Below are 25,361 nucleotides of genomic sequence, written 5' to 3' on the forward strand. Positions count from 1 at the left end.
CTCATAGGAGGCTCTCATTAGGATTCGAGCCAAGTTAGATATGACAAGATACATGTATTCATACTATTTACTCCACGTATATGTAATATTTAAATATTATACTATTTATTACTTTTTAGTCTTGACATCTCTTGTAGCATTCCCAACTTCATAAATAAATAGATGACATGCATTTTGGGGGGGGGGGGGGGGGGGGGGCTCTTAACCACCAAAGTTTATGATATTAAGCATAAATAGATTTTCTTCTTATTCGTGCACTCTATCTCTTTCTCTCTTTCTCTCTCATCATCTATAATACTCTGATAGTAAGTTAAGGTGTCTCCTATAGAAAATTTGGATTCAATATTTATGCTTCTTTGAAAATTTTTCTGTGGAAATTTTACCTTTTTTATTTTGAAGATTTTTTAGATGTTTTATGCTAAAATTGTAGTGGCTATGCTAATGGAGGGCATTATAACCTTACTGGGACGGCGTTTTCTAAGGGGTACCAAAATCATAGATTGGGACGCCATAGTGTTTGCATTATTGCTGAGTAGTATGCGATCATAAACTCACCTAACTCTTGAGTGATTTCCTTCCGAGATTTTATTTGGATTTTCATTTGCTTTGTTTTCTCAGGACAATGACTCAATCGACTTGAGTTTCACTCAACAACATCTTGAATTCTTTCAGGGAGTTCCATTATGGCTTTCAAATCTTTTGGTTTACTACCATGTCATGGAGTCTACTATTTCTTGATTGCCCCTCCCCTCCTTCATCAAATAAGTTATGGAAATGATTGGTTGACTAAAACACTTCTTAAAAAGATTAAAGCTCTTAAAAAGGCTATGAATGAGGAAAAGGTGGAAGAGGAAAAGTTTAATATGCAACTTGCCATCATTTAGATTCAATACTCATACAATTTAAAAAATAATATACATAATAAAATTCATAGTATAAAACAATATGTCAAAAATATTCAAATGACAAAAAAAAAAGTCATTCATGCTTAAAGACTTCAATATTATTGAATTTGATATGCAACTTCATGGATTGATCTTACATGTATTAATTTACTAAACAATTTTTATGATAAAATATATGATATGCACTATGGATTATATTTATCTCCAAATATTCTTGAATATCTCTTTACTTCTCCATAAGATCTATTTAATATGTGCAATCTATCTAAAAATCCTTGTAAATTAATAAAAAAATCATCTATCCCATAACAAATATATTATTAAATTAAATTTAATTATAAATAAAAAATATAATTTATATAGACATATTCTTAGAATTTAAACATTCCAAAAAAAAACCCTTCCTCTGTATCTCTCTTCTTTTTCCTTGCTTAGCCAAACGGCCAAACCTAAAACCCCTGTAGCCAATCTCTCCAACTCAGTAAAACCCTTGCGTAACTTTCTTCTCTGCCCTTCGCTTCACCATGTATCGCACTTTAGCTGCTGCGGCTTCTTCCGTAGCGAGGTGCGCATTCGATCTCCCATCCCTTCTCTTGTTATAGCAACTAATTCATGGTAGCTTCTGATCCTAAAATGTCACTTTTTCTCCTCCTGTTTCTCGTAACAGGGCTTCTGCTTTCAAGAATCGGGTAAGAAAGAGGTGCGTTTTTTGTCTTGCTTCTCTTTCTTCTCATTCTTCTGCTAAGCGTATCCAATTTCGCAGGTGCGGGGTGGTAGAATCCTCTTATGTAGGTCCTATTCGGCAAAGGATGTCAATTTTGGCGTTGGAGCTAGAACCTTGATGCTGCAGGGTGTCAATGAACTCGCTGAGGCTGTGAAGGTCACCATGGGGCCAAAGGTAAGTTATTTGCGAATAACATCCTGAGGCCATTCGGTGGGAATTTCAAAATAGGCTTTTTATGTATTCTTTTTTGACAGTCATTGTTTGATGTCAATTAAAAAAAAAATGGTACTTGTAATTCGTTATGAAAGCCACTGGAATATGTATTTGATCAAGTGCAAGAGGTTTTTGTCGGAATGGTCAAGAGTTTAGTACAAGGTAGTGGGTGTTTAGTATGCATATTCATGTTCTATATTTTGAATAAGAGTGTTCATTCTGACCTTGTTGGATAACATATTGTTTTAACCCTGAGTGGTTTGATCAAGTGATGGATCAATCTTAAGTTCAAACTCACTCTAAGGAGAAGTTTGGTTATTTGTAATTCATAATGCAGTGCATTTTAGCATGCTATTCATTTCGTAATTCCGTGCCTGTTGGTTCATTGACTTGTCCTTTCAAAAATGTAGTGTGAATTAGAATTATGCTATTTTATTTGATGTATTGTGAGTTTGAGAGTGACGCTAAATGGGTTGGCAGGCTTACTTCTCATTCTAAAACTACAGGATTAGTTTTTCAATATACAATTTAATTCAAAATGAGCATCACCTTAAAAGTATATAATCTGTATATTAAAAATTAGTAATATCAGCTCATCAATATAAATACTACAAAAACAACAACAACCACCTTTATTTACTTTGCTTGGAATAATAATAGCAGTATTGAAAAGGGAGAAGTTATGAAAAACTTAATTTTTAGGCTCTTATCTCCATCATAAAATAGGGTCATTTTGCTCATTTCTAATTGAAAAGATGAAATAGAACCAAGGTTAATATTTAATGATAGGAAGCAAACTGAAATCCTATAATTGAGTCGAGTCTAACTTGATTGGGATAAGATCTTAATTCTATTAAGAAGATCTTTGTATAAGTTTTAGCCGAGCCTAAAAATAGATAATACATAAGTAATGGTATTTAATTCTCAAGCGAGGTGATACAAAAGTTTATTTATGAAGAGAAAATGCTTTTTAAGAGTGACAAAGAAGGCATACTTGAGGCTCATAATGATTAGATTAAAGCTAAAATCCTAGCAAAGAAAATTATAAGCAAAGTAAAAGCGAAAAGTCTTAATGATTTATATCGGGTTAAGTAATAAGGAGAAAGTATATAATATTTATGGAGTCGAGCTGGAGGCTGTTTGATCTCAAGTTTGTTTACCCATAGACTGTTCGATCTTGGCCAAAGCTTGATTTGAGCTTTTATGATAATATTCAAACTTGGTTCATTTAAATCTAAACTTGCTCATGTTTGATTTGAGCTTAGCTTGAGTTTGATTTGCTTTATATTTATCGAGCTTTAAATGAGCCGCTTGTTTAGACATTTATCGAGCCAAGCTTTTTTTATGCTTATTGAGTAGCTCATTTGAAACCTTTATCTTTTATCAAGCTTGTTAAGCTTCAAAATTAAAATTACATTTTATTTTTCAATCATTTAAAATTTTGTTATATTTTTTAAAAGTTTAATCAAGTTTGTATTCCAACAAGGATACAAGTTTGCAACCTCACCCAACCATGCAACTAAAGCTTGTTTTCAAGTTTTTGTACCTCAACTATATAAACAATATTATTTAGAGCATTATGCTGACGTGGGACTAAAGGGCATAGCAAAGTGAGGAGAAAACCAAATTGTGAGGTAAAAATTGAGACATCAAACTTATCTAAATCCTTGTAAAGATTTATTTTTCATTTAATTTTAAATATAGATTTATTTTATTAATAATATTAAAATTTTTAATCTATTTAATAATTCATTTTTTATAATTAAATGATTATTATTAGTATTAATTAGGTTTATAAATTACTTAAAGAGCCTTAAAATTGATTATTATATCAAGCTTTAATATCAAGTATATGATATCAAGCTTTCTATCGACTCCTTATCGAGATTGTTAATGAGTTTTTTTACAAGTTTTAAATGTAACGTTCATAATCATAAACAAATCAAGGAACACTTGTTCATTTAACAACTAAGTATTTATAAAAGTGAGAGTTGTTTATAGGGCAAACATGGAAGCTTCATGTGCATGATACACTAGGGACACGCTTTATACATTTCCAATACATTTCCATTCAAAAGTTTTTGGGTTTGGATCAATAATATTTGGTCTGGTTTGGTATTACTTAAAACACCATTTCAATTCCCATCAATGTTTCATGTCTTCGGTTCCTTATTGATCTCAACTATATGCACTTGTCCTAATTCAACTCTTTCCTTTGTATGTGAGCTCTTTCCATCTTGATGAGCTTTCATGCATTGCTTTTATTCACCAAGCCTTCTCTCTTGAGCCTATGGCTCTTTGCCATTTCTCAGGCCACCACTGTTCATATTCCAATCCCATGCTAGAGATATGGAGGTTAATGCGAACACATACATTTCTCTTATCGTTCACCGCACCTGTTGGGGTTTTTTTGTTGACCTGATTTTTTTAGCTTAACCCATTGAGCGTGTTTGTTTTCATCCGATTGAGCATATTTGAGTTCGATTGGACTCGATAGTGCTAGACCAACCTGATCGAAATCTGTCGAACCCAATTCGATTTAAATCGGCGTCGATTCAGGTTCAACTTCATCATATCGCCTTAATCGGGTCAAATCAAACTCAAATAAACCCTAATTAGATGTGAGTTCAATCCAATTGAGCTCGATCAAACCTAAATTAGGTCAGATTATATCCATTTGAGTTCAATTTCATCAATTTGACTCGATCAGACCAAATCGATTTAGATCAAGTCTGACTCAGACTCAATTTCAGCCCATTTGACTGAATCTGGATTTAATGAAATTTCAATTAACTTTTCGATCAATTTAAATACCTTCCCAAGTCAGGAAATTCAGTCCAACGGTCTCGGATTAATCGAAATCTCTTCTACTCGCAGAAGTCGAGTTCGAAGCTGAAGATTCAGCTTCTCTGAAAGTTAATGGTTTATTTGATAATTTGACATTGTGATTGCACAATCGTCAACTAAACTTTGCTTCAGTGTAAGACAAAATTCATTATCATTCATGTAAGAGATAAGCTAAGCGCACTAAAGAGTCCACGTTCTCATGTCTATGAAAACATTGAATAAGATTTTTAGAGTGAGTTAACTGTTTTCTTTTCATTGCAATTTCTCAATCATAGTGACTTATCACCCTTAGTACGTGTGGAGTATGAATAACATTAAATGACTAAAGATTAGATCATTCTAAACTTTACCTTATTGCTTTGAGGCATTCCTTTTTGTTTTAATATTTAATCTATTCATTAAATATGTACATAAATAATTTTGGAATCAGGTGGTTTGGTCAGCCGATTTCATTAAATGCTTAGTTAATGATATGCACAATTACATTCATTATGCCCCCTAATTGTCTTGTATGCTCTCATCTAATTCATGAACATGTGTCAAACTATATATAAGGGTTTATTTGTAACTATCAATGGATGATATGGTTAAAAAAAGGGGAAGGGCGCTTATGTAATTTTTATGCTTTATTTAATGATATAATTCCAACATATACGTTACATTTGCATGCATTTAATGGAATCATGGTCCAAATAAATAAATAAAAATTCAAAACTACTGGGATTATCTTCATAACTTACGGATAGTGCATTGATTTCACATGTGTAATTTGAACAAGGTTCTTTCTATGATTTTCACATATAATATTAGGCTTCCAATTCAACATATACATTACATCATATATATGTCAATCCTGATGAGTTAGTTGCATTCATTTGCATGTATTGTTCAATGTGTATGCATTACATAATCCTTATCGCCACATCTTTACCTTGATGTTCACTCATGATTATTATTAATCGACTTGCTTAAACATACTCTATTTTTGTTACTTGTGAGGATCTTACTTTCATGTCTTGGTTGGCAAGTCAAGTTTTCCCGGGCCTCTAGAGAGGCCCCTTCGTTGTGTTGGGGTATACGCATATGCCCCTGCTTGTTTTTGACAATGTATAATTTATGCAACTCTGTTAAGACCTTCTCTCTTATTGTGACTAATGGTAACACTTGTACATACTGTGAACTGTTCTTTTACTTTCACCCGCTGATATATGGTAGGACCGTATTATAAATTAGCTATAGGTTAGTGCACTAACGAAGCCTTGGCCTTGGCCAAGGCTTGCTTTCTTTATAAACCTTAGAGATCTTCATATGGTCTCCTGAGCCTGTAGTGTAAGCCAACTATTTGTGTCATATGCATCATTGTTTTTTTGCATGAAGGGGATCTTACTATGATGCTCTCTTTGGGTTTTAAAATACTGAAGCAACGATAAAAGTCATCTTAATGATTTTTGGGCCTTTAATTCTTATTTCTCTGAACATAATTAAGAATGTGAAAATCAAAAAATAAAATATGAGCTTTAGTATGTTAGGTTGATCTATGTATTGATTTTGTATAGTGGTTCTTTTTGCTGGCAATATATTAGACTCTATTGTCTCAGTCTAGTATAAAGCCTATGTTCAAAATTTCATTTGTTGTGGGTACTAGATAAAAAAGGAGAACTATTTGAAACCTTTTATACCACTCATCCCATCATCAGTAAGGTTATCAAAATAAATAAAATAAAATAAATAAAGTTAATTAAACAACTTGGTGATTGTTGAGTAACTCGGGTTTACGAGGCTATTAAGTTAGCCCCAAAGAGGGTAAAATAAACCTCATAGCTCTAGTGTAAACAAAGTCAATTGTAACTTAACTTAAATAATTAATTGATAAATCACTGATTAACTAATTAAGTTAATCTAAATCAACAAGCTAAATCAAACATAAATTAAAAGATAATTACTGGGTAATTTGGGCTTACGAGGCTACTAAGTTTTTCCCAAGGAGGGTGAAATAAATCTCATAGCCATGGTTTAACAAAGTCTATTATTATTCAACTTTAATAATCGATAATAAATTATTAATAAATTGAAGCTTTCATAACCTTTGTTATATTCAATTTGTAGAATAAATGTGTATCTGATTCATAAGACTTTAAGGGTTAAAATGACTAACAAATCTAATGTATATGTATATCTTTTATATCACCCATTTGGTTAATGAAGTTTATATGTTGGACTATCTCGAGCTGCGAGGCTACGTGTTGTAAGAAGGCCTTGATCCTCATGCCCATTATGAGAACATCATGAATGAATTGATGGAATATAGTTATTAAATTGTAAATTTTACAAAAAAATTTATTTTAAAAAAAATATTTTTAAATATAACATGTGGTGTTAGAGAAGCGAAGGAATTGCAAGTCAAACCTTAGTACTTTAGCCCATATCTTATTTGTGTTTATCTTTGTATCCCTTTAATTCATGTAAGATAGATAGGCTAGACTACCTCGAGTTGTGGGATTATGCATCCTAAGGAGGCCTCTTCCTCGTGCACGTATCTCATAAGTTAAGGAAGAAAGATCTAAAGGGTTGTACAATCTGTCCCCTATTTAGAAATTTAAAGTCACCTTTGGGAGCCCGATCCAACTCCTTAATCACCCAAGTGTCAAACTTTAAGTCAAATATAACCCTTATATGTCCTTAAGTAGAGGGTTTTCCAATTCCTATATCTTCCTTTTAAAATTGATCAATCTTAGACATAGGAAGCTTATGATTTTTATGGTGGGCAATAGGTCTGCTTTAGTGAGTCTCCTATCGGCCTTATCTCAAGTCTTATGAAATCAAGGAGGGCTTGGCCACCCATGTAGCCTCATAATCACTTTAGTCTTAATTAGATATATGATTGAGGATGGGCATTTGACTCTCAATTCTTTACAACTCTAGCATTGTCAGGACCATATATTTTGGCTCTTTATAACTTAATGAGGAAAACTACAACTCTAAAATTAAGTTATAATTAATTCATCATAAATAATTAATCACTTAAAGAGAATATCTGGGTTAATAAATTTAACAATATAAAATTAACCTTACAACTTGAATCCTTCACCTAAATTGGGGTAGTTAGTCGACACTAATTTTACACACACTTAGGTGCTTGATATGACATTTTTATAGGCATCTTATGATAGGGTGTAGCTATGATAACATTTTCATTTTTATTTTATTTTTTACTTTGTATTTATGATACTGTGATGTTGTGTTTCTGGTTTGGATTGTTTATGGATGTTTTGTTTTCTATTTTGTGGATTGATGTATGGACACTTGTCCTTACGTGGTTAGACTTTATAGAGATATTTTCTATAGGTGGCCACGTTCCTAAGGGGTTAATAAAAATGCTATAATTATCATTATAAATACGCTCTATGACAGGTACTACGAGGATTGCTAAGCCCTTGAGAATGTGGTCCTAAGAACTAGGTCTGGATATGAAAATAACTATCTTATTTTAACTGTACTAACCTCTGTTTTGTAGGGAGCGTATGTAATTTTCTTTTTTATATGTACTTTTAGTTAGGAAAATCATATAGGTATCTGGGTAATTCAGAAGGCAGGAGGCCAAATATGTGAAGATCGATCATGATCCCACATATATTCCATTAATGTATAGTTTTAGGCTGAGTTGTGGTTATGATAGAGTTCAACTACCATTTTTTTCTTTTTCCTTGGGTTTATTTCAGAACTCAGTTGCACTTCATTTACTATTTATTCTTTGATGATTGGTGTGTTTATGTTATTTGAGTACTAGAATTGTATAATTTTTTTAGATTTCTTTCACTGTTTTTCTTGCGGGTAGCTCAGACAGAGTCCATACGTTAAGTTCTTAGGATGTTAATTTTCTATAAAAGTAAAATTTGCCTAATCAAGATAAAATAAACATAGGGCTTAAAATTAACTAACCTTTTAATATTAATGCATCCACTCTTGGGTAAATCTATTAAAATGTAACTGATATTTCAAACCCAATCCATTTCATAGTGGTTATCGGCTAGTTTTGATTAACCCTACCCTACCCTTCATCTATAGCCTGAGTCAAGCATGTAGATTTTATTTTATCACATAGAGAGAGTTCATCATTGCATTGGCATAATACTATTCATGGTCGGGCCTGTGGCCCATTCCTCTTATGTACACCACTCTTGCATTTGCATTAGCCTGTACTGCATGGATTTAAAATGTTAGGTTGAGTTTTAGCTGTACTCTTTTTCAAGCATGGTGGTAAATCCAGGTCGGTCTTCTTAGGTCCTTAGTGGAATTTAAGTTAAAAGTCCCCTCGCTGTCTTGCATTATTAGCTAGGTCGGGAGCATTATTACTGAGGGTACAGTATGTCCCTATAGATCTAGGTTCAAAGGCTAGCGATATGAGTATATCATTACATGCTTTATCGTTGGTAAACTCTTCATTCTTGGGAGGCTATAAATCCCACTTTCACTCTCTCTTTCATGCCTGACGTATGATTTCGCTTTTTTTTATTTCTCCCTTCTGACCGACTGAGTGACTACATGATGTTTGTGTGTTGAATAGCCCGTTGAGCCTATCTTTCTTGGATTAGAAGAATCTAGGAATCTCAATATGCACCAAACCAAGAATAGAATAAAATAGCATATCTAATCGAGAGTGTTTTTATGTCAAGGCCTAAGATGTAATTAATTATGGCGGTTTGCGCCAGTGGTAAACTAACACCCACATTAAATAAATTTCACTCGATTTGATGTATTGAATTGGGGAAATCTCATGATAATCGAATTATATATATCATTATTCATTAAGATGTTTAGGCAAAAGCCACTATTTTCCATGGATAATCATATGTATAATTTTATCTGCTTTTTCATTGGTCTGCTTGTGTATAGTGTTGAAGTCTACGATAATTTTTTCCTATGTTATAATGATGCCTTCATAGACCTTTTCTTTGACTTATCTGCTCTTTCTCTCTCCTCTACTTAAGTATGTTTTTAAATTTCTTCTTCGACCCTAATTTTAGATCTATGAGTCTTTCATGATCTTTTTTATGGCATTAGTGGTACTCTTTTTCTAGGATTTTTGACTTTTTGTGGGCAATATTCTTTTCTAAGGATTTAATGGAACCTATTGTTAGTGTTTTGTTGAAATTTGTTACACTTGATGAAATTTAGTTATCATTTAAGTACTATATATTTTTATATTTTATTGATCCTTAAGTTTTTTTTTTTTTTGAAAGATACTATTGAATTTTTCATTGTGTGTTGCTTTTTAATAGAAAATATTGATATTAAATATTTAATTACCCATTTTATATTAATAATTTATTAAAAATGTTGTCTATGACCTATTTTTATTATTACATTGTATCGTTGAATCTGTACCGTATTCTGTATATTTCATGTTAGCATCTTGTGCATCATACGGACGTGGCTTATGTGAAAAAAGGTTGTATACGCGTGGGCTGCTCCCCCAAACCAACCTCAATATACTTATTAAGTTTTTTAATCATTTCTGAAGGACATAATTCTATGTGCAACCCATTAAATGAATGTCCATTATGTCTCTCCCTAGTTGTAAAAGACCATGGCTTCTAGCTTATGCATTAATTTCAGTGAATTAAACTAAAGATTTATGGCTTCTGACGAGCTACAATTATACTAGACTATGATTTCTAGTTTTATTCTGATGATTGAGATAGAATTGAAGTTATAAATGGAATATTCAAGTTACAAATGGAGTTTTCAAGTTCATTTTTTAGCTCAAGCATATTATGCCAAGTGAAGGTGCTATGGGAGGTGCTGAAGAATAAACTTTATTTCTTTTGTAGTACTAAATCTGTTCTTTGTTTTAGGGTCGCAATGTAATAATTGAGAAGAACCACAAGGATCCTAAAATCACAAAAGATGGAGTCACAGTTGCAAAAAGTATTGAGTTTAAAGAGAGGGCAAAAAATGTGGGGGCAAACCTTGTAAAGCAGGTTGCTAATGCTACAAACAAAGCTGCAGGAGACGGTAAAATATTTCATGAATTTATTGTTGGTGTTTTGAATATTTGCCATTTACATTAGGCCTTGAATATTGGATTTATTACCTATCCTGTTTTATCATCAGTTTTTTTTTTTTTTTTTCTTTTTGTTCAGGAAAAATGTATGCGCATTTAACACCTGAATATTAGCACTATGGTAGGAGTAGACAGAAAATGTGACCCTTGGTTAACAGATGATTGTTTGTCCTTTGGTAAGAACGAGCTTGAAAAATATGTACTGAGTTTGATTAGTTAGAACCCTATCCTAGTTTGACCAGAAAACTCACCATGAAAACTCCAAATTTTACCTTCTATTTCTCTTTAAATTGAAATACACACTATTAGTACCTTTTTAAAGCAATATTATATGTGAACACTGACTTCCTTGTTAATGTACTTTAATTTTTTAATCAAAACTTTCTAATAATGTGGAAGCCTTTTTGGATTTTCTGGTCATATTTGCAGCCAGGGCATTATGTATGGGCATTTTGGTCAAATCATAACCTTTCAATCATCTTATATGGAGTATCTTCCATGAGTTTACCTACACTCATGTCCCAATATTTGCATTAGGAAAACACAAGGATATTGATTATCAAGGCAATGAAGTTCTATGTAAAATTTCTACCTTTAGGGGTAGTTTGTTTGCAAGTATTAGTAGTGTAGAGTTAATCAAACATAGGTGTTTTAAAAATTTAAGTGTTTGGTTTGAAGAAAAGCAAATGTAATAATATTTTGTGTGATTTGGAATTCTCTATTTAGTTTATTTTCAATGTATATGAAATTTATCTTCTTTGGATGAATTTCAAATAATTGTGCATGTGAAGAAGCTTTTCCCCCAATCCCCGACTGCAGCTTGCCACTGCCTCTACTACTGATCATTGTCGTCCACCACCGCCTGCCGCTTTTGCTAGCCATCACTGTTTTCGCTATAGCCCACTGTTGTTGCCTATCGTTGTGTGCCAACCTCCACCAACACCAGCTCCCGCCGCCTCCCGCCTGCCAATTCCGCCTTAACATAAAAATATTGGTTTACTTTGCAAGAAACAAACAGAAAAAGATTAAACTCCTAAATTTCTTTTACTAAGCATCCAAATAATGCAAAATATTTTGAATACATGATTTTACTTTATATTGTATTTTGAATACATCGATTTTTCAAATACTTGTAACTAAACAACCCCTTAGAAATTTCTTTTGCTCTACAGTTTACAAGTCCTCAGAATCCATTGGAAATTAATCATCAATAAAGTTCCCGATTTGGTTGCCAATAGTGACTTGTTTTGGAACAGGTACCACTTGTGCAACTGTCCTTACTCAGGCAATACTTGCTGAAGGGTGTAAATCTGTTGCAGCAGGAGTTAATGTCATGGATTTGCGAAATGGTATAAATATGGCTGTGGATTCTGTCATAGCTCATCTAAAAGGCAGAGCATGGATGATTAGTACTTCAGAAGAGATTACACAGGTTGAGAATGTTGTTGGCATGCTTATAAGTTCAGTTTCTTTGTTTCTCTGTGTTGAAAAAAATTATGCTGATGGCACACCGTTTGATTAACTGACAACAATGCTTTCATCTTTGAAATATGGAACTATATTGAGCTTATTTCATTATCTTTTTGTTCTTTAGTACGTTTTGAGTTAGTTTTAATTTATATTCTATCACTTCATCTTTATGTCATCTGTATCTTTTTGTTCTTATTGGCTCTTGTGAAATTTGATACATTAACTACAGTTTGTTGGTTAATGTGCCCGCATAATCAGGTAGCAACCATCTCTGCAAATAATGATAGAGAAATTGGGGAGTTGATAGCAAGAGCAATGGAGAAAGTTGGCAAAGATGGAGTTATTACCGTTTTAGTCAGGCTCTTCAGAATTTCTATATTAAAAATTGCTTTCTTGGTGTTAATGTCATGATTTAATATCTCTTATGTATCTTAACTAATAGGAAGGAAATACACTGCACAATGAACTTGAAGTGGTTGAGGGAATGAAATTAGCGAGAGGCTATGTATCTCCCTATTTTGTTACTGATGAGAGATCTCGAAAATGTGTAAGTACATTTTATTTATTAGACTATTTTGCCTTGATGATTCTAGAATGTTTCTTTTGCTAAGTGATCTTTAGTCATTTAAGAAAATTAAAATGCTCATCTTGCAAATAAATAATTCTCTCTTATGCTTATTTGCATATCGTGCCAATTAGGAATTAGAAAATCCCCTGATTCTAATTCATGACAAGAAGATTTCAGACATTCATATGGATCATCTAATCCGAATTTTGGAGCTTGCTTTAAAGGTATCATCTTTTTTAGCTTTTGATTATCTCAAAGCATGAACGTAAAAGTGAGCTTTGCATGAACATTGTTATCTAACTACAGAGAAGGAGAGCTTTGTTAATTGTTGCTGAAGATCTAGAAGGTGATGCTTTGACAATGCTTGTATTAAATAAACATCATGCGGGGATGAAGGTAGTGCTATCCTTTATTAAGCACTCAATTTGGAACATGATATTGAATAGAAATATTGCACTAAGAATTTAGCCTTATCGCAACTATTTTTGGTTTGTTGTTTGCTGAAGGATTTGTAACATATAAATGTTAGAATAGCATAGTGCATTATGAATTTTGACTTATCCCAACTATTTTTGTCCCCAGTTTACTCATGGATTTATGAAAAGGAATAAGACAAACAATGTGTGATAGGCGCCACTTTTGTTATCATTTACAATGCTACCGCCTATTTTCATGTTTTCTTAGTTTTTTAAAAGAATGTATCTTGATATCACTTTGATTGGTTGTATAATACTTGTTTTGGCCTCAGATTTGTGCCATTAAAGCTCCTGGTTTTGGTGAAAACAGAAGAGCTAATCTAGAGGATCTTGCTATTCTTACAGGGGGCCAGGTTGGATGCACTTGAAGCAAGAATTCTTATTACTCTTGTTGTGCTCCATCTTTCTATTTAGTGATTTAGTTTTTCTGTACCAAATTTGATGTCCAGGTTATCTCTGAGGATCATGATCTCACTTTGTCAAATGCACAATTAGAAATGCTTGGGACTGCTAAGAAGGTGCGTAAAGCATGGTGTTTTTATAAATTCAAGCTTGTTTAAGAATTTAAAATAAGACTTTAAATTCAAAGATTGTAAGTTTTTCTTTGGCCGTTGAATAAACAGGTTACTGTCTCACTTGATGATACCCTTATTCTGCATGGTGGTGGTGACAAAAAGCTAATTGAAGACAGATGTGAACAGGTAAACTATAAGTACTTACACATGTTGGTTTTCTTCTACAACAATTTTCATGCCTATAATTAGGGGCGCCACTTAGATTAATTTGGATGGGTTCCAACCATCTCAAGTTCTCAAATTTATGTATATTTTTTCATCTGAGCATTGTCCAAAATGGAAAGGAAATAAAAGGAAAAAAGTATTTTTAAACTTCATTTCTTGGGTAAATACTCTTAAATCTTCTCAAGTGTGGGTTCAATGGAGGAAATTGCAAGAGCTGGCACTTTTGTTTCATGGTATCCTCAGTGAAACCCAAATTATCAGAGCACTCGGTGATGGTTAGGTGTCTGATGGTCTCACTGGCAAAAGTATTTGGTTATCTGCAGCCAAAGAAGGGACCAACGAAAGAATCCTTAGTATTGAATTGGGTTTTTGCAATTTGGTCCACCACTCATAGGAAGAATAGTGTGGTGCGTTTATTCATAAAATTGAACTGACAAATGAAATGGTGGGTTTCACTATGGAAATATTGAGGAATATGAATTTATACACACACATACAATTTCCTTTGGTGATTTGCTGTTTGTGCTTTTCTTGTTGTTTGACTACGTCTTCGTTTGGGACAGCTTTTGGCCACAATTTTTTTGTTGCTTTCAAAAAAAAATTATACTAAAAAATTGCTATAGAAAATAGTAAGAAAGATATCTCAAATGAAGTCCAAGTAAATTTTAAGAGATCTGTGAAGTTTGGTGCTTGTTGATTGTTTGAGTTTAGGATTTAGTGTAAGAGAAAAAAATGATATAATATTATTGTGTATAATATTGTATCGTGCTATCACTTTACTGATTAATGGAAACTCAATTACTTTGGTTGTGGTTGAGGTCAAATCACATAAATCTTTGGTATATGTGTTTGGATTTTCTCTTACTTGTTTGTTTTTATTTCAGGCACATCAGTCTTGATCTTGGTGATACTTCCACACCATGTCTTTTGGAGTGCCTATCATTTAATAGATTTGTGTAGGTGGAAACGCTAGGATTTAAGAAGAGGACAACAACACTAGAATACAATGAAACAACTATACAAGAACAACAACAATAAAATCAAACCCCCCATTAATATCCCCATCTATTTCTCAACTTCAACCATCCAACTTGAATTCTACTAATAATATCCCCATCTATTTCACCATCACTCTGGCCAATAGACTAGAGATATTTTAAACGTGTACTCTTAATAATGACTTGATCACCAAAGGTCACAATCCCCCCATTAAATATATTACTACTAAAATTATATTCCATGTATTCGGTTTTAGATCTACTCAAACGAAAACCTTTAGGCTATAAGGTTGTCCTCTATAATTCAAGTTTACCTTCAACTCCCTCTTCAGTCGTATCAACAAAATATCATTAGCAAAAAACATACATCAGGGTACATCCTCTTGCAAATGTCTAGTAAGGACATCTATGACTAAAGCAAAAAGATATGGGCTTAAAGTTGATCCTTGATGTAATTCAACTAAAATAGGAAAATATTTTATCTAACCTCCTTGTGTTTGAGCATAAGTAACAGCTCCTACATACACATCCTTAATGACTTGAGTATAAGCATTATTAATCCCTTTCTTTTCTAAAACTCTCCATAGAACTTTTCTTGAAACTTTATCATAAGCTTTTTTCTAAATCAATAAATATCATATATAGATCCTCATTATTCTCCCTATGCTTCTCCATCAAATGTCTCAATAAATGTTTAGCATCCATAGTAGATCTATCCGACATGAATCCAAATTAATTTTGAGAAGTATTAGTATCACGTCGTAACTTATGCTCAATAACTCTCACCCAAAGTTTTTAAGTATGACAGGTTAACTTAATTCCTCTATAATTCACACACTCTTGTGCTTCACCTTTATTCTTAAAAATAGGAATCAATACCTTCCTCCACTCATCTGTCATCTTTTTAATCTTCAAAATAATATCGAAAGTTTCGTATGCCAAGAAATTCCTTCATCTGCTAAGCAATTCCAAGCCTCTATTAGAATATCATCAGGTCCAGCAGCTTTCTACACTTTATTTTCTTTAAAGCCTCTCTAACTTTGATTTTACTAATACTTTGTTAAAAACAAAAAAAAATTATTTTCATTTAGGGTGTTAAGGTCACTAAAGTAAAGCATATTCTCATAATCTTCATTGAAAAACTTAAAAAATATCTCATCTAGCTTTGTTGAATATCTTTTTTTAATAAAAATATTTTTTAATTTTCATCCTCAATGCACTTCACTTGAACTAAAACCTTTTTATCTCTTTGCTTGGTTAACTTATACATACATATTTCATCTTCCTTAGTATCTAATATATTATGTAAATCATTAAAAACTAAGTTTTTTACATCACATATTACTTTCTTAGATTCTTTATGCCTTTCCAAATTTTTTAAGTTTTTACAACTTAACCAATTTTTATAACAAAAATATTTATTTTTTATCTTTGTTTATACATTTTGATTTCATCACCAACTATTTTACTATTAGGAATTTTTTCTTTTGATCTCCAAGCACATCATTTGTAATAATTTTAATATCATTAGATATTATTTCCCACATAACATTTGCTCCTTCATATACAGTCAGAATCTTAAGATCTTGAATTTTACTTTCAAAAATATTTTTGTTAGTTGTATTTAAATGCCCCCATCTAAACCTAAGATAAAATTTTACTTTAGTTTTCATATTTCAGTCATTCATCTTCAAGTTCAAAACTAATAAGCGATGCTGAGTACGATAACTTTTGCTAAGAATAACAATACAATCTTTGCAATCTAAACAATATATTTTTCTTATAAAAAAATAATCAATTTGAATTTTACTATATCCATTCTTATAAGTGATGAGATGCTATTCTCTTTTGTTAAATAAGGTGTTATCAATTATAAAATCATAATATTGAGAAATATCTAAATAGCCCTACTACCTTCATTAGTCACTCCAAATTTATAATCACAATGAATGCTTTTAAAATCTTCTACCTCTCTACTAACATTTTTATTTAAATCTCCTCTAATAAAAATATTTTCTTCAAGAGATTTTTGGTATTAATTCTTATAAGTCATTATAAAATTTTAATTTTGAATGCATATCCAAAGCTATTTGAGGAGCATAAGCACTTATAATATTAATAATCTTAGCATCAACAACAATCTTTAAAGCTAGAATTCTGTCTCCAATTCTATTATTTTTACCACATTATCCTTCTAACTTTTATCTATAATCATATCTACCCCATTTTTTAATACGACTCTTACCTGAATATCATAGTTTAAACCCTAAACTATCAATCTCCTTAGTTTTCTTTCAATCCATTTAGTTATCTGAATATATAGAATATTTATCTTCCTATGAATCATAATATCTATTAAATCTATTAATTTGAATGTAAGAGAACCTATATTCAAAGTTCTTATCCTAATTCTACTTTCATGGACTAGCTTCTTTGCCCACATCTGTCCGTGATGTGTGAACCCTTGCTTATTTAAAACAGCACCCAGGTGCCAGTACATCGCCCTTGCACACTTCTCACTGTATTCGGGTCATACAACGCATCACTTCCAATGAACGTCATAGCATTAACACAATGTATTAAAGTATTCATTTCATGATTATTCGACAAGTTTTACACTAACTATCGACTACCTAACACAACCCTCTACTTTTCTCATATAGGACTTGTGACTTGGCAACAACAATGTTTAAATTAAACAACTATAAGATAGCAGATTATTTTGTTTATTATAGTTGTTTGATCTCTCAAGAAGATGGCTCTGGAATTTAATTGTTTAATTGAGGAGATGGCAGTGACTTGATTTGAGAATTACATTCTCCATGGTTTGTAGGAAAACTATGATTTTGGAATTCTAGTAGAGTAGATTACGGTATTAAGTAGTTGTGAAGTCTCAAGAGGACATTTTAATGGTGCTAGAATTTGGAATAACAATGTTAGACGCTTGCATTACCCAAAGGAAGATGTTTGCACTAAATTGAGAGAATGTGACCTTGTTAAGGATTATAGAATTGGAGTGTTTACACCATCGCGACTAATAAAATTGGAAAATGCAAGGATTTACGTACTGTCTTAGAGAGAGTTGTCAAGTATGAATATGAGTCTACATGTTTTTTTTTTTTTTGGGACATTTAGGCCATTTAAGGCAAACTCACACACACAACGCATACACAAAGACTCGAACCTTGGACCTCTTAGTTGAAAGCCTAAGCTCTCAACCAATAGGCCAAGGAGAGTTGTGTGAGTCTACATGTTTGAACCGTGAAAATAAACCTATTGCAAAGTATTGGTAAGATTTCATACATTTCCCCCTAGCCCTTGCCTAAAAGGGAGATAACTATGATTAGGTCAATACCTAGTTAAAATAAAATCGAATCAGGTCTCCTACTGGTTTTGGGAATTTAGGCTTGGACCCAAACTTCCAGCATGTTCAAATGTGAAAATTTGGTTGACCTGAGTGGTTTTCTTTCAAGCCTTTGGATCTTTAGTTTCTGTTGAACATCCTCACAAGCAATGACTATTCCAAGAGACAGAGAGACCCAGCACAGGAGATTGCTTGTAGGCATGCGAATTTTCTCCACATGCACTGTATATATATATATCTATATATAGATCCTTTGATGATTCTATTGCTACATTTCTTTGACCATGTAGTAAGTATCTATCTTTGGTTCAGCATGAGATTTTGCATTATGTATTAAGTTGTTGAATTTAGCATTGCTGATTGCATGACTGCCATCTCAAGTTTATGTTTGAGGATTTTGTAGGGTTATGCATTTTTAAATTGTATTTTGGCCAATTGGAGGAGTACTAAGAATTTGGGGTAAAGTAAGGAGAAACAAACATTCTTTTTGCTATGGATGCATATTTTGAGCTAAGGGCCTTATATATATTTTTTTAATGAGCTTCGGCTTTGGTCTTAGAGCCGTAAATGCTTACACTGACATGTTCAACAGCTTAGGACAACAATTGACAAAAGCACTGCCATGTTTGACAAAGAGAAAGCACAAGAACGGTTGTCTAAGCTTTCTGGTGGTGTTGCTGTTATTAAGGTTTGTTATTATTTTTTAAGCATTTCCATTTGAATTATGCATGCGTGATTTCCTTGTAGCTATTTGTTTGCAGGTTGGTGGAACTAGTGAGGCTGAAGTTGGTGAGAAAAAGGATCGGGTTACAGATGCTCTGAATGCAGCAAAAGCGGCTGTGGAAGAGGGTATTGTACCAGGTGAGTTTTTTTTTTTTTTTTTTTTTTTTTTTTTTTTTTTTTTTTTTTTTTTTTTTTTTTTTTTTTAAGGCTATGGTAGTTGGAAGTTGTTTGCTTTACTCTTTAAGATTGCTCTTATTAGGTGGCGGTGTTTCTCTTTTATATGCTACAACGGAATTAGATAGAATCCCAACCAAGAACAGTAACGAGAAAATCGGAGTTCAAATTATTCAGAAAGCTTTAAAGGTTAAACTCATGCTTTGCAAATGTTTAAGCTATCAAAATTTCCGAACTAACAATATAGTTTCCTGCAGGCACCTGCTTATACAATTGCTGCAAATGCAGGTGTGGATGGTACTGTAGTCATTAGCCAACTTCTAGAACAACATGACCTAAATTTTGGCTATGATGCTGCAACAGGTGTGTTTTTTTTTGTATTTGAATGGCAGTTAATTTCTCATCATTATTGCATTAAATATGACTGAGAGTTTGCTACTTGAGGTCTGCTTGGTTGGTTGAAAAAAAAATGCAATGTAAAAGAATTGCAATATCAAAGAATGTTGTGTAAAAGAAATACTTTGATGTTATTTGAATGAGTGTAAAATAAATACTAGTGAATATTTTTTCTTATATAGTTTGAAGCAAGATGAAATTAGTTTAAAATCTAAATATGGAATGAACGTTGGGCAATAGTGGTGGTGGCGAGTGGCGCCGGCAGGTAGTGGCGGTTGATGACGGCGGCGATGGTGGTGGTGGTAGTAGTGGGGGGTGGTTGGCGGTGGTGGGGGTGCCGGCAGTGGTCAGCGGTAGTGACTGGAGGCCGGCAGTGGGTGGCGGAGGTGGTAGTTGGCTGCAGGTGGCGGTGGCAGGCAGCGGGCGGAGTGCGGGCTGGTGGCAAGCAATAATAAGGACAATTATTTTATGTTGTCTTTGAAATTTACTTTAGGGTTTAGGGGAGTAGAGGTATTAGATTTGACTTGTGTTAAGAAAGGTAGGGGTAGACCTAAAAAGACTTGGTTAGAAAATATTAGGAATGACCTTTCTTTATTAGATTTAAACGAGAATTTGACTTTTAATAGGACACAATGGAGAAAAAGGATTCATGTAGCCGACCCCACGTAGTGGGATAAAGGCTTGATGTTGTTGTTGTTGTTGTTGTTGAAATTTACTCAAATCTAAGGAATTCCAAAAAAACCAAAAATGAAGTAGATGGAAAAATTTTACATTGCATTTATTTTAATCCAAAGCTTCAAACCAAACACCACCTGCATTTAAAATGTTTTGCACTCTTTTTACTTTAAATCAAACAACCCCTTAGACTTTCGCCATCTCTTCATGATTTGCAATCTGCTTGTTATCTGAAATTTTTTGTTGTTGGATTCTTATTGTTACTTGTTATTGTTCTTGTTTATGAAAAAACTATTTTTAATAATTGTGGACTCCAAAAATTCGGTCTCGGCCTCCGCCCGCTCTGTTTGGCTTTTGTTATTCGGCGAGGGAGTTTTAACGGAATTAAGTTCCGGAGTAAATTTTGGAAGGCAGATGGGTTTTTAGATAAGCCACTACCCAGAGATTTCTCCCTCATTTTTGCGAGGACTTTATAATCTGAGTTCTAGTTTTCGATAGGCGCAAGCCCCTATAGTTAATTACCCCTCCCGGTCACGAGTGAGAACTTTCGATTAAGGCTAGTCGTTAATCAGATACGTAAAGATACATGTTATCTGGCATATAGTAGCAGCAATGTGCTTGAGAATTGAAAGTTTGAATATTTGGGTTGAGATATTTGAGAAAGATTAATATTTAAAATTAGAAATTTCACCACCTTGCACTTAAAGCGGATGGTGGGGGAATGGATGATAGACCTGATCAAGATCCCATGGTTCCGTCGTCCCGGGTCATCATGGTCCCTGGTCTACTTAGTCAGAGGAGGTAGTCGACCCAACCTGACAGAAGGATTCTTGTCGGCAGCCAAGGGTTGCTTCGTCCAAGAGGACCTTGTAAACCGGGGGTGAATGTTTGTCTAAGGGGGGACAAATTTGAATTCACCTTAGCTAACAGAGGGTTTTGTGCCCTATCGATCATATCCTATTGATTCATATCTCAAGGATTTGATGCCACTAAGGAGCGTATTGTCTCTGGCCATAACCGATATTTCATGGTGCCATTTGGCAGCAAAACAACTCCATTCAGTGGGCCTCGATCATAACCGTTTATCCTGCGGTATCATTTGGTGGCAAAACCGCCGGTTTGAGAACACTTACAACGTCCTTACTGGCAGGAGATTGTTTGAGAATTGATCCTAGTGATATTTTCGACTAGGTATTTCGCTCTTTGTGAGCTGAAGTAGTTTTCATTTTGTCCACCCCAGCAAACTATTACGGAGGTTGGATAGATTTTGTTTTGAGTGGTTGATAATTAAGTTTCAATTTTAAATATTTTTGAAATTTTTTAATTTTGGATTTTTGGGACATTTGAGGTGGCATTTGAAAATGTCTGAAATTAACCCCTCCGGTTGAGATTGGCATTTAACATGGTCATCATCGAGGTAATTAATATGGGGTCATTTTCATTTGAAAGTATTTGTATTTTATGGATGAACCTTATAAACTCCATCGAGTTATCGACAGAGGATCGGGTTTCGTAGGCTTTGTTCCTTTATTAGTGAATTCTTTTAATTATAGGCCTTGAAGGTCTAATATGAATGTATAAAATAAATATTTCAATCAACTTCATGATCGCATATTTATCCGATGGTTTGAACCCTGTCTACTCCTATTTACCTACTTAAGAGGATCATGTTTCATTGGTTTTATGTCTTTGTTAGTGAATTCTCTTGATTATAGGCCTTATAGGTCTAATATGAATGTATTAAAACAAATATATTGGTGCCCTTAACCATATATTTATTTGATGATTCGATCCATGTCGACTCCTATTGACCCGTATAGAAGGATCGGGTTCGAACTTGAATTCACTTATTGACCCGCGCAGCATCCCTAGACGTCACGTGTGTACTGATAACATGCTCGCCGGGGCTCATGCGGGTTTATAATTACACTTACCCCTTTGTGTATCTATGTGTATACAAACTACGGTGCACGTACTGGGGGCATTTTTGAGATACTTAAAAGATCTTCTACGATAACCCGTAGAAATTTGCATTTAATGTAGTCACTTTGTATTTTGCTTGTAAACAGCATATTGAGTGTAGAACAGATCTCCTATAATAGTTCATAGGAACTTGCATTTGTTGTAGTCCTTTTGTGTTGTTCGTAGATAGTATGTGATATTTATAGCGGGGCTCCAACAAAAGCTCGTGGGTGCTTATATTTGTCGTATTCCTCATGCACTTTGTTGTGCTCTTTGGCTCATGTAGTGCATCCGCCACTATTACAAGTAGGCAAGTAGATGTATTCTTTCGCAGACTGAAATTGACTACGAAATACTGCATTTACTGAAGTCTTTCTGTATCTACCCAGAAGTGGCATGTGACGCGTACATCTATCTTCGTAGAGAGCTTGTATGTATTGCAGATCTTTTTATCTGCTACGAGAAAGTATCTAGTACGTATGGTGGACCTCTTGCAACAATTTGAGAGCTCTTACATTTATTATATTTCTTTTACACCTACCCAAAGACAACAAGTTGAATGTGTAACGAGTCTTCTATCACTGTAACATATCTATTATGCCATTAGTGTTAACATATGACTTGTCATACGCATCATAGTTCTTTCATATTTAGCGGTAGCTTCAGAATGCTCTCAATGATTATTGCCCATTCGATATCTTGCTTTCATTCAACGTGAAGGTTTTGAGCATTTGTAGGAAACTTCATTTTATTGATCATAGGCATATTTTCACATGCCTTGTAATTTTCATTAAATGTTGCTCAAGGATAAACTAGCTTCCAATGTTATGAGTCATTGTTTGCAATCAAATGATGATTGAATTCTTTTTCATCATGAGTTTTATGCCCGCTCATTCTTATTGGTTTTCAGTATGTGTAAGGAACTGACAAATTCACTTGTATGTCACTCATACATGAAGACCTCCTGCAATGAGTTCCCTGTTTTGTTGATTGTTATTTATTTGGATGACTTGGATTCATCACTTAATGCTTATATTTTTGTTGTGTTGTTGCAAAAAAGTTGTGATTACAAGTCCTTCATTTGTAGATAATACATCATAGTTGTGTGGAGTCATCATATTCACCATGTATCCTTATTGATTCTTGCTTGCAAGCAAATCATGTATTTTCTTTTGAGAACAACATATCATGACATGGAATTTGATTAAGTTATCTATAATTCATCATTACTTGTAAGCAAGTAGAGTTTGCAAGTCTCTTATTATCCACAAATTCCATATATTCTCTTTTGCATTTAACTTGGATCTTATTGTTTTACAAATTGTAATATCATTTTAAGTGCAATTTTGATTTGTTATCATCTTAATTCAAACATGAGTTCAATTCGAGTTCAAGTGCATCCTTTGTTCTTGTCAGCTTCGGTCCACATTCAAGTTCACTTCAGTTTGAGTTCAATTCAGCTTGAGTTCGAATTTATGTTCAAGTACAAGTCTTCTGCAGTCCAAGTCAAATCTTTGCTCAAATTCAAATGTTCAGGTCATGCTTAATATGCAATCAAGTCGAACTTGAGTTCAAACTCAAGTATAGTTTATTTTAGTTTGAGTTATTTTGCATTTAGTTCATTTGAACTTGATCTCCCTTGCATATGATTCAATTTTGTTCCAAGATTCACAAATTCGAGTCCAAGTAGTCCCCTGCTGTCTTGTAGAATTCAAGTATACTTCGATGAGCAAGTTCAAATTCCTCTTGCTTGAGTTTTGCTTAAGCCATTTGCTTAGTTATTCAAGTTTGAATTTAGTTCAATTGATGTCCAAATCAGGTTCAAGTAAGATTCAACGTTGTTCCAAGTCCTTGGATCTTCGATCCAAATTTCATCAGCCTCCCGGCGCTCCCCCGTTTAGGGAAAAAATCAAGAGGTAGCTTTCCCCTCGACGCTACATGAGCGCTTCAGGTAGGTGTCAAAAGATACCGCTTTTTTTTTTTTTTTTAATCCTCGCCGCTACATGAGTATTTAAGGGTTTCGAGCACATTTTCTTTCCCCCCTCTGCACTACGTGAGCATTTGGGGGTTTCGAGCACATTTTCTTTCCCCCCCTCTGCACAAACGACAATGAATCTCGACGAGAGATAGGCGACGGGATGGGGGAAGAGGCGTCCAAGCTTGCGACGGGATGGGGATCGGGCAGAACAGTGGTCATGAGGTCTTCGGGAGGTTGGCAGTGGCTTCGCGTGGAGGAGGTGAGTGTGGGGGAAGAGCATCACATGCTTCGTTTGGTCGGGTATTTAACAACGCGAGTGGAGTTACGGATCGCAGAATTTGAGCAGGATTTCCAGGACTGAGACACGAACGGCGCTGCTGCACAGTGTCTCGGCAAAACATCGGCAAGATTTGTGGGATTTAGGTATGTATACGAGATTTCTGCTCTCCTTTTTTTTTATACAGGGGTCAACAATAATTAAGCCAACACCGTTAAATATATTTGTTCACAACTTGCTAGTGAGACTTGTAGCTATGGAGATTCATTCCCGTCATTTCTCAGTATTCATTTAAAACTTTTTTATTTGATAACTGCCACAGGTGAGTATGTTGACCTGGTGAAGGCTGGAATTATTGATCCTGTCAAAGTCATGAGGACAGCTTTATTAGATGCTGCAAGGTAAAGTTTGAGAAATTCATTGTCGTTTTCTTCTATCGAAGTGCTCTATTTATAGCAAGTTATTTATATTGGATTTTTAGTGTCTCGGTTCTACTGACAACCACTGAAGTAGCAGTGGTAGATCTAGAAGAGGAGAAAGCTAACCCTGGAGCTAGTCGAATGCCGCAAATGGAAGACATGGATTTATGAGGAAAACAGAGTTACGCAAAACGTTAAAAGAAGCAAAATAATTTCTTGCTATGCTGAAAAGCGAATGTAATAGGAAAATTTTGGTAAAATAGCTGCTGCTGGTACTTCTTTTTTCGTTTTTGTACATTATTTAGATTCCATTCTACAAATTCTAGCTGTGTTCAGAGAATGATTATATTCGAAGATATGTTTTATAAAAATATTTTTTTTTTTTTTA

The 25,361-nt window shown here is 33.8% G+C and overlaps 1 protein-coding gene across 3 annotated transcripts; it reads left to right on the plus strand.

Annotated features, from left to right (window-relative positions):
- The first annotated feature begins 1,300 nt into the window (after positions 1–1,300).
- On the plus strand, positions 1,301–25,361 carry LOC110109519 (chaperonin CPN60-like 2, mitochondrial). 3 transcript variants are annotated; one of them, XM_020840617.2, is made up of 18 exons: positions 1,301–1,470; positions 1,573–1,605; positions 1,669–1,803; positions 10,545–10,704; positions 12,010–12,185; positions 12,482–12,577; positions 12,666–12,770; positions 12,923–13,015; positions 13,098–13,187; positions 13,540–13,620; positions 13,717–13,785; positions 13,891–13,968; positions 18,962–19,057; positions 19,131–19,230; positions 19,352–19,455; positions 19,524–19,629; positions 24,877–24,955; positions 25,036–25,361. In XM_020840617.2, the coding sequence occupies exons 3-18, from the start codon at positions 1,747–1,749 to the stop codon at positions 25,142–25,144; spliced, it is 1,599 nt and encodes a 532-aa protein (XP_020696276.2). In that variant the 5' UTR covers positions 1,301–1,470; positions 1,573–1,605; positions 1,669–1,746; the 3' UTR covers positions 25,145–25,361. The 3 variants fall into 3 exon arrangements, with proteins under 3 accessions (XP_020696276.2, XP_020696274.2, XP_028548261.1); XM_020840615.2 differs by having other exon boundaries at positions 1,573–1,594; XM_028692428.1 differs by having other exon boundaries at positions 1,573–1,594; positions 25,071–25,361.

Source organism: Dendrobium catenatum, unplaced genomic scaffold, assembly GCF_001605985.2.
Source record: "Dendrobium catenatum unplaced genomic scaffold, ASM160598v2 original_scaffold_200095, whole genome shotgun sequence".
Lineage (NCBI taxonomy): Eukaryota > Viridiplantae > Streptophyta > Magnoliopsida > Asparagales > Orchidaceae > Dendrobium > Dendrobium catenatum.

What these genes read in the sequence shown, in the direction of transcription:
- LOC110109519 (XM_020840615.2), top strand. Translation starts at nt 1,430, where the DNA reads ATGTATCGCACTTTAGCTGCTGCGGCTTCTTCCGTAGCGAG. An exon ending in AACATCATGCGGGGATGAAG is followed by an intron (nt 13,188 to 13,539) that starts GTAGTGCTATCC and finishes TTTTGGCCTCAG; the next exon opens with ATTTGTGCCATTAAAGCTCC. An exon ending in TTATTCAGAAAGCTTTAAAG is followed by an intron (nt 19,456 to 19,523) that starts GTTAAACTCATG and finishes AGTTTCCTGCAG; the next exon opens with GCACCTGCTTATACAATTGC.